The following is a 15,049-nucleotide window of genomic DNA, read 5'->3' as shown; positions in this document are numbered from 1 at the left end:
CTTTTATTATTAATACTGAAATACCTCAAAGTAGAATTAATTAATTAATTAATAAAGGGGCAGCTTCCAGAATTCTGCCTCCAGCTTTTCCATCTTCTCCATTCCACTTTTAAGAAGCAACTAAATGAGGGAAATATTTTTCCTTGCTACAAAACCTTTGTTGCTTCTTCCCAGCAAGGAAGACTGCGACTGTTTAGAAGTCCTTGTCAGGCATATGCCATTTTCTTGTCTTTCCTCAGAATCCCTAGAAATCATGGCAGGATTTTCTGCCACCTCACATTCTCAGCTTGCAGAACTTCTTCTTAGCCCTGAATGAGAAAAACAGTAAGTATATAACAGGGGGTGTGTGGGGGAAGTTCATATTCTTTACAGACATGGAAAAAACAAATGTTCATGATCAATGTGTTCAGCCTGGGGCAGGATGTGAGGGAAAACTATTTCTTAGGTGTTTTGATTTAACCTGACAGCATGTTTTTTCTCCACTTTCAAGTTGTGCATTCTACAAAGTATCATTTGACTATTAAAAATCCCTATGTAATTTATAATTCTTATCCTCTCAGATACCAGAGTAATACAGCAGCTGATGTTCTAGATACTATTACCAACATTCAACCTAAAGAAAGTGGTATAGGACCTGGAGAAACTCGTGAAGCAGTTGTTTATCATTTAGCTGAAGACATGCTAGAGAAACTTCCTCCAGATTACATACCTCATGAGGCAAGCTAATCTTAGTTATTTTCTTTCTGTTCTCTCTGCTGAGTTTTCACATAAGGCATTCCAAAAAAGAAACCCTGAAATGTAAAGAAAGATCATATAGCTAGTAGCAGATTCAGGCAAGGAACCAACATCTCAAAGTTGCATGTGAAAACACAAAAAGATCAGTCTTGACTTTTTGTGACAGCAGTCCTCTGGGCCTTCTGGGTGAAGTCCTATTCTAGCACAATCATGAGTAATTGTGTAGTATCAGACACAAAAAAAAACCAAACAAAAAAACCCAAACAAACCACCAACAACAAAAAAACCCCAAAAACAAAACCCCACAAACCAACAACAAAAAAACCAAACTGCAATAGTTTTAAGGGGATAAATGTTAGTTGAATAATGTGAAATACAAGTCTACTGTTTACTTTTCTGAACACAAGAAAGTTAAGACGTCTTATATGAAAACAGTATTTCAACAATTCAGATTTATCTAAATTCCTTCTGTGTCCCTATATTTCAGGTAAAATCTCATTTAGTTAAAATGGGACATCTTAACTCTATGAATATATTTCTTCAGCAAGAAATTGACCGAATGCAAAAGGTGATCACAATACTCCGCAACAGTTTGAATGATCTTAAATTAGCCATAGAAGGAACTATTGTTATGAGTGAGGCAAGTAAAGCATATTTGCTATGTATGGAATACTGCATTTTAGACTATGACCTTGATTGCTTTAGTTCATGTGTTATGACTTAATTCTTTCAGAGTTTGAGAGATATACTTGATAATATGTATGATGCTCGAATTCCTCAAGTATGGAAAAGAGTGTCTTGGGATTCTTCAACACTTGGCTTCTGGTTTACTGAACTTTTGGAAAGAAATACTCAATTATCTACTTGGATATATGAAGGAAGACCAAATGTGTTTTGGATGACTGGATTCTTTAATCCACAAGGTAAGGTACTGAAAGGACTTTAGTAATAATGTATTGGATCACAATTTAATGGGTTTTACTACATATCTAGCTTAATATTGCACCTAGAAAAGATGTTTTCACAGCTATCAGAATATGTCATAGAAGCCAAGATGATAAATGAGTTCAAAAAAAGTGATTAGATAAAGTCATGGGAGACAGGTCCAATGATGGCAATAAACATGACTGTCCAAACTTAACCTTTGAGTTTGGAGGTCCCTAAACTCCAGATTGCCTGAATCTGGAAGAACATAGAAGGGAAAGGATTTATGTGTCATTTTGCCTGTTGTAATATTATTTCACCAAGCATCTGCCTTTGTCTAGTGTCAGAGACAGGATGTGTGTATACAGATGGTCTTTTAGTCTGACCCGTAAGCACAGTTTTTGTATTACAAGAAGGAAAACATGTAGTTAACTAATAAAATGCTATATCTTGTTGACATATTGTAGCATGACATGATGCAGCTTCTAAAGAAAATACACTTAATGATAATGATATTTTTAAAGAAAATATTCTTTCCCTGTGGTTTCACACTGTTTAACGCATTCCAAATTGTAAGTTGCGCGTATAGAAGAGTTTTAATCTAAAGCAAGATGTTATTTATATGCTGTACAGTAGGAACAGAAAGACTTTTTTTTTATAAAAGATTTAAGAGCAATCATTCACTGGAACAATATTTAACCTAATACCAAACAAACCCAAGACATAGATGGTCTTGAACTTGATAATTGCTTCAGCCTCTGTGTTCCAAAAAAATTAGTCCTGTAGATGGAGAAAGAAGTCTACTAAGCACAAAAGGTGCGCTGTGGCTAGGGGTAAGGTAAGTATAGTTACTGTATTCATAAAACTGCTTACCAGTATTACCTTTTTTTTTTTTTTTGAGTAAATCAAATCATACAGTAAAGTTTAAAAAATGACTGGTGTGAGGCAAATCAGAACTTGTACTGCCCGATACTGCCACTGCAGGAAAATCTAAACTGATTGCTCTAAATCTATCATAACATTGGCAAATACATTATAATGTTAAAACATGAGGAATGGATTTTATCAGTTTAGTGGAAAGATCTATTTATAATACTATAAATTATCACCAATAATTGTATTTAAACCTGTTGTGATTCTTTAGTATCATCAGTGTTTGTTTCCTATAAACTATCATTATTAAGGGAGAATGTATGTCAATGGTCATGCAATATCCCATTCAGTACACATGGCACTTGGAATGAACAGTCTTATAAAACAACAAATATCACATTATAGAGATATAATTAATTTTTAGGAAAATTTAGAAGCCTAAATAACACTTTTATTTTTATCAGAATATATAATATCTGAGAAATGAAAACATGTTCAAGTACTACATTAATTGTATTTATATCACATATGAGTATTTTAGCTGTGACAAATATCATAGCTTCTCATTGGTTTTGTCCTAATTAGCATGTTAAACCACTTCTTAAATCTTGAAATGCTGTCTTCTACTGCATGCCCATGTACTTTCATTATTTCCTCCCTGGTTTGTCAGTATTTCATTCAGTGGTTTTCTTCTCCTTGTAGATACTTGACAGCCCACAAAATGCTAGTCCTCTTTTCCTTTATGCCCTATCAAGAAAGAACAGATGCCACTTCACCTTTAAGTCTTTCCAGTAATCACTCTGAAGTATGCAGTTCTCCATTGTTAACTTTTCTCTCTTTGCCACAATCTCTTCCTGACAACTCCAAGTAGTTCTTCATCCAGTAGCATAAAATAGCAGCTGTTGGTTTTTTTGGTGACTGCACTGTCATCTTCTGAGACACTTATACAGAAACAACCAGGTGTTCGCTACAAGTGTGCAATTTTTGTAGCTTTTTCATTTATAACACATCCCAAAGTCTTTGCTGCCCAGTTATTTGTCATCTTGTGCTTATTCTATTCAGCTCTCTCAAAGCTTTTTTATTGCAAACCTCTGTAAAGTCTGTTCAAAACAATACTTGAAAAATCACCTGTCTTACTGTTTGATTATGTCATCCTATACCTTAATTTCTGTCTAGGACTCCCTTTTCTTCACTAACAAAACATAGATTTTTTTCATCCTTTGTAGGCACTGCCTTGTCTAGATTCCCCACACTCATATAGTTATTTTTATTATTACATTCAGACATACCTTTTCTGTTTTATATCAGTGAAATTTATTTTATTTTTCTGTCATCCTAAAAAATTGCCTTTTTCATAAGGTGCCTCTACATGAATACCAGCTCATATAATTGATATCTTGTCTGCCTTCAAATTCCTTCTTGAAACACACCTCTACCATGGATCCTGTACTTGACCACCTAAGACAATTAATAAGTCAGTATCCTGAGCACACATTTGTTAACTGAATAATTCAATAGAAAAAAAAAATTATGTGCCATTTAAAAATGGTTTTTTTCAGTGTAATAATGCATTCTATGCCACTTTCGCTGTTTGTTCTTCTTTTGGCTCCAAAGCAAAGTTTGCTGTCATTAGTCTGGGTTCCCATGGAACTCTGAATATCTGTCTATAACATTTGTTGCAGAACTACACAGATAACCGAGCAAGATTACTTTTCTTTTTGTCATGTGAGATATATACTAAATCTCTGGTTTAATTTCTCAAGGCTTCCTAACAGCAATGAAACAAGAAGCAACCCGAGCACATAAAGGCTGGACTTTAGATACAGTTACAACACATAATGAAGTGCTAAAGGATAACAAAGAAGAAATCACAGCACCTCCTTCTGTATGTATGGCATACAAAGATGTTTCAGTATTAATTTTGGTATTTAATTTATACTGTGCATCATTCAGTGATTTTGGATTGCTAGAGGAAAAAAGTTAATATTTTCTTCACAACATTTGTTTTTGCTCAGCATAGAAGATAATAGTAATTATGAACATTTTAATCTTTTTTTCTGCAGTTACAAAATTATTTTATTAAAAGAACCATTTCATTGTACCACCGCTTGATTTTTGGAATTTATAGTAAACTTTAGATCAAATTTTGTAGTGTTTGGGCTTTATTAAAAAACTTTTAGTGCCATCCATTTCAGTAGCATTATCCTCTGAAAAAGGATGATATTATATTTTTAAATTAAATAGTTTGAAAGGATTCAATGTCAGATATTTTTTACTGTAAAAAATATATTCCTTTTAATGGTTAAGTCAATTGGTCATTTTACAAAACAGATGCTTTATTTTGTGTGATATATCTGCTTCCTTTCCACACAGGAAGGAGTATATGTCTATGGGCTATACTTGGAAGGTGCCGGCTGGGACAGACGAAATAGAAGACTCGTTGAATCTACACCAAAGATTCTGTTCGTCCAGCTACCTGTGGTGCATATATTTGCTGTTAATAAAACCAGTCCTGAGGATCCCAAGCTTTATGCTTGTCCTCTTTACAAGAAGCCCAAGAGGACAGATCTAAACTATATTACAGCGATGTATTTAAGGACGGTAGTGTCTCCAGACCACTGGGTATTGAGAGGAGTCGCTCTCCTGTGTGACATAAAATAATTTTTTTTTCTTACCGTAACAGAAACAGAATATATGGCACATGTAACCAATTACATGCATAATTCTTCTACTGCTTTCTATTTTGTGCCCATTGCTTATTATACTAGAACTTTCATTTCAGTCTTGGCTTAACAGATTTTTTTCTCTGCTTCAAGTAAATTCAGTTTTTATTGGCTATTTGGTGATAGCTTTAAAGTAAAGTTTTCAGAATAAGTTCACTGATTGTAGTCATTGATGTTTCCATTATATTACTTTAAAAAGTATTATTTGGTTTAATAATTCAATTAATGTAAAATAAAATGTTGTTAAAACTTAAAAACCTTAGCTTTTTCACATTGTTTCTCATATACAGCTTTTAGCTTGTGTTCCAGTGACACACAATGACAACAGAATATAGAATATAACAAAATCTCTAGATACAAGTTTTAAAATATTCCTGGATTACGCATGATTTCCTTTGATTCTGCAGGAAACTTTCTAGTTAAAACAGAAAAGTATATTTGATTCGTATTTTTTCTTGTGGTTTCTCAGGGTGCACTTGTTCCTGTTAGACTATATAGATTAAGAAAAACTACATTAGGAATGTTTGTGTCTAGAATATCTGGCAGAGACCAGTACGTTCTTTGTCCAGTTTTGTTGTGTGGCAGCATAGCTACAGAAGTACGGTGCTAACTACTTAATATGGATGCTTTTGTAATTAAAATAGAGAGCCAGATTACATGCAAGTACAATTATTCTCCTACATCTCGTCTTAAATCTAAAATATAGGCTGGAATCCTTGGAGTGGCTATCACAGCACTATTCTGTGATAAACCTGATGAACATCCGTTAATTTTTGCAGTCGTAATTAGTCTCAAACTAATTCCATGCATGTAATACTAAGCAAGATATGCACTCTACATTACAATGGGGAAACAATGTGTAACCCTGTGAATGCCTCCACAGGTGGATGATGTGCATTGCTCCATTTACAATTGAAAGTCTTTATGGGAAAATACCAGGGAAGGTGCAAATTAGTAATGTGCTGAGTTACATAACTTACAATGAAGACGATTTTACTCTCTGTTCTGTATGATATCAAGAATAGAGATGAATAGTATATTGTTGAGCTGAACTATTATTGCTATATCTCAACACACACTGCAACAGATTCTTGAGAGCATCTCTTTCTTCTGTTTATCACAGTCTAGTCACTCTTTCCCATCTTCTCTGAGCCCGTCTATGGGTTTGTTCTGTTTCCTCAATACCATGTGTTAGTTCATTACTTCCAGGTTACAATGAATGTTAATTTCCATATAGTTTTGCAGTTAGTTTATGGAAATAATCCATGTTTTGTAACAGCAACAATCCACTATCTATTCAGAAGGTTCCTTTTTTGTTTCTGTGTGCTTTAAGAATATTCACAAAGTATTTCTCTGTCTGAGCCATATGTGGGATAGTATTCCTGCAATTAATTTGCTTACAGGCAGCTTTTCAAACATCTAATGAGGTGCAGTTAATTACTTGAATCACCACAAGTCATTCCTCCCAGCTGACATAATCTACAGAAATTCAAGACCTCAATTGAATACCTTTCACTCCCAGGAATGCTCTATACATCCAAGATATTGTAACAAGCATTCAAATTCCTAAATTAACTCTAACAGGTTTTTTTCAAGTTTGAGATACTGCCGTTCAAGTTCTGCAATGGTATTGTGGTGCTTGAATTGACAAATGTCAGCAAACCACAAATATTTAACAGATGGTCAAAAAAAGGCAAATACTTGAAATTGGACATTTAAGTAGTCTCTGTGAAAGCAAGGGTCTAGCTCATGAAGATCTGTGTTTGAGAATATAAAGAACATGTCCAGAATTAGCTGAGAGGGTGCATCCATAGTCTGTATTATTCTTTCCTCGCTTGGTGGAACTGTCACCAGGAAGAATTTTCCTACCCATTTCCTCTGATTTTCGGAGGTAACTTCAAGCAGGTGAGGCAAGGGAAGGCATATTCTTTCCTGCTGCTTTAGACTGGGCACATTAATGGAGCTTCATTGATCTGCTGGTATGCCAAAAGATACTCACTTGTCACAGAAGCGTTTCTTCTTAGCTGATGATTCATGAGAAGTCCGGAGCACGGCTGTATGGTGAGCTTTTATATAACAATGGGTAGAGTTTATAAAAACCATGGAAAAAAACTTGCAAATGGTGGCATCTGAGATTTGTTTTCTGGTCAGGCTGCTATATCTCACAAAACTACTGACTGGAACGGGCTTGTTCCAAGAAAGTAATATTTCAGCTAAACTTTAAATTAAAAGATTTGTTAATGCCATGAAACAATTTTCTTCCTCCACACTCTCTGTTTCTGCCTCTAGATTCTGGTTGGTTATAACTAAAAAGTGTTCAGCAGAGATTCAGAGTATTTATATTTTATGGAAAGGCCTACAGTTTTCTTGTTCAGTAATTTCATTCACAGACCATATCTATTCTTAATATTTAATTCATTATTTTTTGATGCTCTGGAAGAACATTTGGCAGCAGCATGTAAGTATAATTCTGTTGATTGAAAATCGAATGTGCGGTATATACAAGCTGCAGTTTTAAGTATATTGATGTTTCTGCTGATTTTTTAACATTTGAGTGTAATTGCAAAGCTGTGACAAGTGTCTTGATCAGATTTTTTTCAGAAGCTGCCAGTATTATTTATGCTCTGGGCAGACATCACACATACTAAACTGAACATTGTAAGATGCGGCACCTGTATCTGCGCCATACAAGCAGGGTATTCCTGAGGCAAGTCTAGTGGTATAAAAGCCAAGAGATGCCTTTTCCAGTGATTAATACTGCCTTCAGAGCATTAGAGAAACCTTCATAGATTAACTTTTAGAAATTCAGGAATACTTACTTTTTTTTAACTTAGCAACAGTTCACAATAAAGGTCAAATCCAAAACCAGACTTTGGAATTAGAAATAACCCATGATTCTTATCTAGCAGAGATTAGGATGGGGAAATAAACAATGGCTAACATGCACGACTTATTTTTATGCCTCTTTATTTCCATTACAATTTCTCATTTCTTACATATAAATATATGCTAAGCAAGGTTGTTAGGGATATCTAAGTCTCTGACTTACTGCATCGACTACTTAATGAAGGAATGACTCAACTAAGGTATTAGTTACATGACTAGTAATGGATATCCAGAATGCAAGACCTGACTTATTGAATTTCCACTGTCTTCACTCTCCCAAATGTCTAAAAGGATTGGTGGTTGTGTTCTGCTAGTTAGAAAGTCCATTTTTGGGGACTTCGACTTATTATCTTGATGATAGACCTATCATTTGCCTTATATTTTTGTATTCTTTATTATTAATCAAGATATTCTTCACAGCATTCAGATGAGGTTCAATCTTTAACAAAATTATTTCATCATTTTTCATAAATACTGAGATCTCAGCCATAATTTATCCTCAATGTCAGTTCCAATATTTACCTTATTTAACATACAGTTAGCAGTATTTTTCTCCCCAAGCATCATTCAGCTCCAGGGAAATGTGATTCCACTCTCTGGGTATTAGGAAAACACTACCTTTTATTCTTTCTATGACCTATCTATCATTCTAATGATACATATGATGTTAAAGAAGGTCCTCTCTGACCCCTTGCCTTTCTCGTCACCCCTGCCCCAACTTCTGGACTTTCCTTGTGGATCTGCAACTTCTAATGTCTTACAATATCAACAGGTTGACTCCTCCAATTCACCTTGCACTTCATTTTTCCAAAGCGATCTTGGCAGCACATCTTAACAGATAAACTGCCTGCAGCTTCCTGCATATATTCACTAACCAGTAATTCCTCCCACCAAGGTTTATATTTGACATTCAGATTAGTGAAGTGGTTGTTCAAGAGGTTAGCTAATTAAAACTCTTAATATTAATTTCTCAGAGTCTGCTGGCTAATCATGAAAGCGGGATTTCTGTGAACAGACACTCAAAGGCAGAATGATTATTTGCCTTACAGACACTGTAATTGAGAGAACTGCATTAAACAGACAACTGCCCTTCATTCTTGCAGCTTCAGATGATTTATGATCAGGCTGCTGTATGGTCGTGGAAATGAACAATGGTTAGGGTCACCCTCTTTCTGGGGGGATGTTTATGATGCAAAAAGCTATGGCCTCAAAAGACACTGGAATTAACAGTTTGTGATCTTCTCACTGGGCACGAGCACAAAAAAGGTAAAATTACTGTAATGTAAATGGCTGGCCATGTAAATGGGAAGGATTTAACCTGCATATTTATAGTCTAGAGAATTTAATCCAAACAGTACCCTTCTCTCTCTCTTCAGTCATAGCACATGGGAAACCCATGAAACAGGTTCCCCATCTCATTGATTCATCCAGGGGATATTTTTGATACAAAATGCTAGACTATAAAATATCACCTCTTTCTCAAGAGACACATCCTGCTGCTCTTCAAAGTCTGTTTTTCTCAAAAAACCCCAAATGCTGCAGACAAGATACTAAATGCTTGTCTCAGCATTTGGGAAGCCTTTTACTGAGGGAATTCAGGTCCTACCTACTAGGCACCTGGCAGCAGAGCAGACAGAAATCATCTGTGCCTCTTCGAAAAAGTCCAGCATTATGATCATTGGATGAGATGTATATCAAACCGTACAAGGCAGCTTTCCTTTTCTGTATCAAGGTTTCCCTTGGTGAGAAGGTATTCAATGGAGATTTCCTCACAGAAAAACCTACCACTACAGAAGAGAGATTTCTGTCAATTCTACTTTATAAAGAATAATTTGATGTTACTCTTTCCTTTCTTTGTTCTGTGATTCATAGCTTCCTACTTTCTCCTTGTGAAAAACGAGCAGAAAAACTGAATTCTTTACTGTCTGCTTCTTACCATCGTTTCCTCAGTGCTGGGATCTTTTAATTTTGTTCATCATAGCAGACTTCTATAGTCCAAAATGCAATTCTTAATAAAACATTCTTGAACAGGGGATTTTTATTTAGGAAATTTAATTAGGAGTCAGGGATTGTTGTAAGAAATTCAAACTGTAATAAAAAAAAAGTTGTTTCCTATTATATTACTTGGCCGCAAATAACCATTACATTTCTGTACTTCTAAGACTTTTAAATATAGGAATGTCTGGGTCACATTCACAAATCACTAAACACAGGGCCATATGAACCATTCAACAATATTTTATGGAAAAGATTTAAAGCAATTTCTTCTTTATAAGACAGAGAATGTAAGCTCTGTATTGAAATTAAAAAAACCTATCTAAACCATTCCCTCCATAGAATCATTACATAGAATAAGTTCCATGAGACAGTTAGACCTCAAAAATCAAACAGCTATTTCAGTTCATTAAGTAGTTTACAAAACTTTAGTTAAAAAAAAAAAACAAACACAAAACAAAACAAACCCCCCACCAAGACACCCCCCAAAAAATGAAACAGACAAAAACCCCAAACCCCAAACAAAAACCAAAAAAACCCAAATCTTTGCACTCATTTATTTGTTGTCATCAAGAAACGCATAGCCCAAAGTATACAAGCTGTACCATATGACAGCTGAAAAATGGAGCTGTCCATTTTGCTCAAGTACTAGTCGTTCTTTTTGTATATTTACAGCCAGGCCCTTACATCTGGAACTGCAACTAGCAGCAACTTATGCTCATTAATTCCAAGTCTGCATCTACAGTACTGGGTGATTTCAACCTGCACTCCAGCACTGCGCAGCTACCATGAGACATTTCTTACACTGAGCACGTTCTCCTGCATGTAGGCAGGTAACTTGAGAAACAGGACAATTATCAGTTATAAGCACTTAGCTAAAAATAATGAGATTTAATGTGTAAATGTGTACTATGGCCAGTTATCAGAAGAAATTCTCCTGCTTCCTAATGCACAACACATTTAAAAATTTTGTATGTTGATCTGTCGTATAACCATTTGCTGTAGCCATGTTCTCATACAAAATACTGTAAGATCATTATGAGTATTACTAAGATGCATAAATTACCCACTTCCCAAAGTCCAGGTTTCAAGGTGCAAGTCAGACAATTTAGTTTTTCCAAAGATATTTCAGTATATGCAGCTCCAAGACAAGATCTCTCTTCTAAACACCAATGTGCTTGCAATCACAGTTGTAGCTTATGTGTAAGTCTCATTTGCATAATACTGCTCAGAGCTACCTTTTTTGTCCTTTTTTCTTATCTCCAGAAGGCCTATGGAAGGATTCTGCTTAGATGAACTTTTATTTCAGTTCAGTAGGTACTTATATGAATTAGAATTCTATGGACACCATCCACATTCAATGATTCAACACTAAAATTCTTCTGCTTCCTTTCCTAAACGCATATTTCAAATCTTTTAAGTGATTTATTTGAATAACATTGTAGGTGCTGGTCCTCAGCTCAGACACTTTAGCCTCTACTGAGCTTGGAAAGATCTTTACTGACAGCTCCTCTTGGCTTTGTAATGAAAAAAATGAGCCAAAGTGTATTCACTGCTGCAGCACACCGCCGTTTCAAAACACAAGTGTAAATAGCCAGGTGCCTGTCAGGCACACAGGCAATTCTTACACAGCCACTATACAGGGCAGCGACTCCCTCCATTTTTCATCTAAATCCCGAGTTTAGGTACAACACGTCATTCTTCACATCTCAGCAACCCTGTACCCTGCAGCTTCACATACACAAGGTAGAAACGAATAAAATTTCACTAAGAGTTTAGATCTCTTTGCACTGCAGTTTCCAAGGTTTGTCTCTATCCCATAAACAAGCTTATTATAAAGGACTATGTTTATAAAATGTATAAAATTCATTTTATAAAAAAATGAATAATCACTGGTCATGGGGCGGCATGATGTGTGTAACTTGCACTGACAACTGATAACATTCTTTAGGATACTGCCTAAGACAACTTAGGAAAATGTCTGTTACTCAGCAAATGTCATAGCAGAAACATGCAATTTCTCCATGAAACAGATTTTTCTCTTTAGAAAGTTTCAGAGACAAATCACAGATGTTACTTTCTGCATATACGAGGCTAGTGGTTATCGTTTTCAGGTAGCAGAAAGCCCAAACTCTTGCGAAGGCTTTGTCTCTCACCCACAGGAACGTCCCGTGGTGAGCCACTGGTTATGCTGTTCCCACAGAAAAGGCTTGTCAGGGGAGGTTATTAAAAGAGACACTGAGCTTTTCCAAAATGCACCTTTGCCCTCAAAATATAGTAAATTGCATTTATAATGCTCAACAGTCATAGGAGTATAATAATGTCTGTGATGCAGTGTAACTGCAAGGTAGCTTCTCCTTAATACATCTCAGAGGTTTGGTCCAGCCTAGAGGTAAAGGAACAGGAAAGAAGCTATAGAGTCCTGCATTTTAAATAGCATTTGCAGTCATTCGGCTACAGAAAGAGGTGTTTGCCACAGCAAACAAAATCCTTAAGCTGAACAAAGCTTCCTCAACTCATTGCACTGTATTTTTTTTCAAACTGAAAGGACCCCAGGTCCTTTCAAATTTGGATAGTTTTAGTGCTTCACTTGGTTATTTTCAAACTGTTCTTTTCATCCACTAACACTGATAAAAGATCAGGTTAAATTTTAGTATTAATAGAACCATGAATAAATATTACAAAAAATGCAGCAGACCCAGGTTTTACAAACTACTTTCAGTGGTATTTCCCCCCCAAAAGACTTGGATTTATAGGACGAATACCTTTCCATCTCTTGAAAAATAACCTCCCTTTCATTACAGTGATTTAAGACAACAGTATTTGTTCAGTTTTCTAATAGCTTCTTAATGGGCACAATGAAAATATACCTGTTCAGTTTACTCTGATCCTTTTTTTTTTTCCTCTCCAAAAAATTCATGTAGATAACACTAGTGAAAGCAGTTGACTGCTGGCACACAGGTGCTGGGAGTCATCTTCGGAGCAGAAGTCCTAACTAAAAAATGTAATTAATACACCTGGAAACAACAGCAAGCAGTAGAGATTTACATGTGAAGTAGGTGCACCCCGCTGAAGCTGGTGGTGCTATCCAGGTAGAAAAGGTTTCTTTCCATTTATTTAAAGGTTTCTGTTGCCTGGCCCGAAGGAAGCTGGAAGATATTTTGCTCGGTTGCCCGGTGGTTTTGTTGGTTTGAAAGCAGATGTAGCATGCATGGTCTTCAGGTGCCAGGAGGAAAGGCCGACCCATAGGCACTTCCAAATGGGATCAGGTGTTGGGCTTCAAGCAAAACATTTCTGTGAGGTGTAACCATGGACAGGAGCCTCTCAGCTGAGTCAAACCACGTCAAACAGCAGCCACCTGTTAGTTTTCCTGGCCACATTTCTCAGCAGTCTGGTATTGCAGGTGCTCTCTGGTTGCTTCCTTCAAGGACGCGTGATAACTGCAGGTAAGAGAAATGCAGGTTTTTTACTGATGTTTCTTATATCTATGTGTAATTTGTCCTAGCACACACAAATACAGGTTCAGGTAAAATAAGCAGGCTTTTTCCTGTTTTATCTTCATCCCTTTGAGGCAAACAGTAGGTGTGCATTTAATCTTTTAAATCCAGGGGATCACTGATTTCTTTAAACATCACAGAGTCTTTTCATTGTTCCTGGTGACATCGCTGTGGCTGAACATGCTTTTTCAATTAGATCTTCATTCTTCGTTCCTTCTCACTGTTCCCCAAGTCTTCAGTAATATCTGTAGCAAACATAATTATTCTACAGGAACAGAGTATTTATTTTACTGGGATAGTAAAAAAATTCATCTCAACGAGCAACATAAAAAATATCACCTGAGGCAGATATTAGGGGTTTCAACTAACCCAGGGTGTTTGGGATCGTCTCTTTGAACAACCCCAAATGCATGTTCTTTCTCTCTTTGAGAGTAATTCCCCCACCCCACCCCTTCAATCTTTTTCTCTCACTTTAGAAAACTTGAAGGAAATATCTTTTTGGCCTTCAGTCAACTAAACAACCATGGCAAATTCCTTCTGCCTGGAGTTAGCTGTTGAGATGTAACTGCTGTCCTGGCAGCTCATGTGCTGAGGAATTTAATGATTTTATGATCTCACAGCATTGATGCTGTGACTAGTTACTTTCTCAAAGCATCAGTCTGGTGCTGTGTTCTATTTGAAATTAATAGACATCATCAATGTTTAAGCAATTTTTTTTATATATTCCAGCAGCATTTAACAGACCGATATGAAATCTTATCCCCAGTTCAATTTTGAACGTTTCTTCTATAATCTGTTAGGATCTGTACGCTTTCTTCTTCCAGATTCTGGTGTATAATCTCACCAATTACACGTGATTTAGGGAAGGCTTAGTTTTACTAGTCAGTGCAAAGAGAATAAGGACAATGACAGAAATCTAGTGCAAGGCAGATTTAGTCGCCTTTTCCCAGGCAGAGAAGCATTCTAAACCCTCCAAATTCACACATCATGCTAGGGCTGACCTGTGCCCCGACTTCAACTTGGAAACCCAGCTCAGACCTGACATGCAGCTCTGCAAATTCACGTTATACATGAGTAATTGCATTTACTGTTATTAAAAACTAATCAAATGTGGACGTCACGAACAGCATGAAGGCCACCGAGGCGCCCGAGCCTGGACAGAGTAGAATAATTTTTAAAAAGGCGGGGACGGGATCTCAGAGGCGCTTTCTCGGCTTTTTGGTGTTTTGTTTTTTCCCTTCCCCTCCCGAGGCAGCCGCCGCGCTGACGGCACCAGCGCCCGGGCTGCGCGCCGCGGGGCGACCCCGTCCCCGCACCGCACCGCACCTGGGCCGGCCCCGGCCCCGTCCCCGCCTCCGCCGCCGCTACAAAAGCGGCCGCCGGAGCCCCCGTGGCGCCCGCTCCCACGCCGCCGTC

General features: G+C 36.8%; 1 protein-coding gene across 1 annotated transcript in view; it reads left to right on the top strand.

Moving 5' to 3' along the window:
- Nucleotides 1–5,193, top strand: part of DNAH8 (dynein axonemal heavy chain 8) — a 141,792-nt gene extending 136,599 nt beyond the window's left edge. The window contains 5 exon segments of the mRNA XM_056357561.1: nt 561–717; nt 1,223–1,375; nt 1,469–1,658; nt 4,296–4,417; nt 4,906–5,193. Of these exon segments, the coding sequence (XP_056213536.1) occupies nt 561–717; nt 1,223–1,375; nt 1,469–1,658; nt 4,296–4,417; nt 4,906–5,193 (910 nt within the window).
- The last annotated feature ends 9,856 nt before the right edge of the window (nt 5,194–15,049 follow it).

Source organism: Falco biarmicus, chromosome 12 (genome assembly GCF_023638135.1).
Source record: "Falco biarmicus isolate bFalBia1 chromosome 12, bFalBia1.pri, whole genome shotgun sequence".
NCBI lineage: Eukaryota > Metazoa > Chordata > Aves > Falconiformes > Falconidae > Falco > Falco biarmicus.
This window is presented reverse-complemented; position numbering and strand designations above follow the sequence as displayed.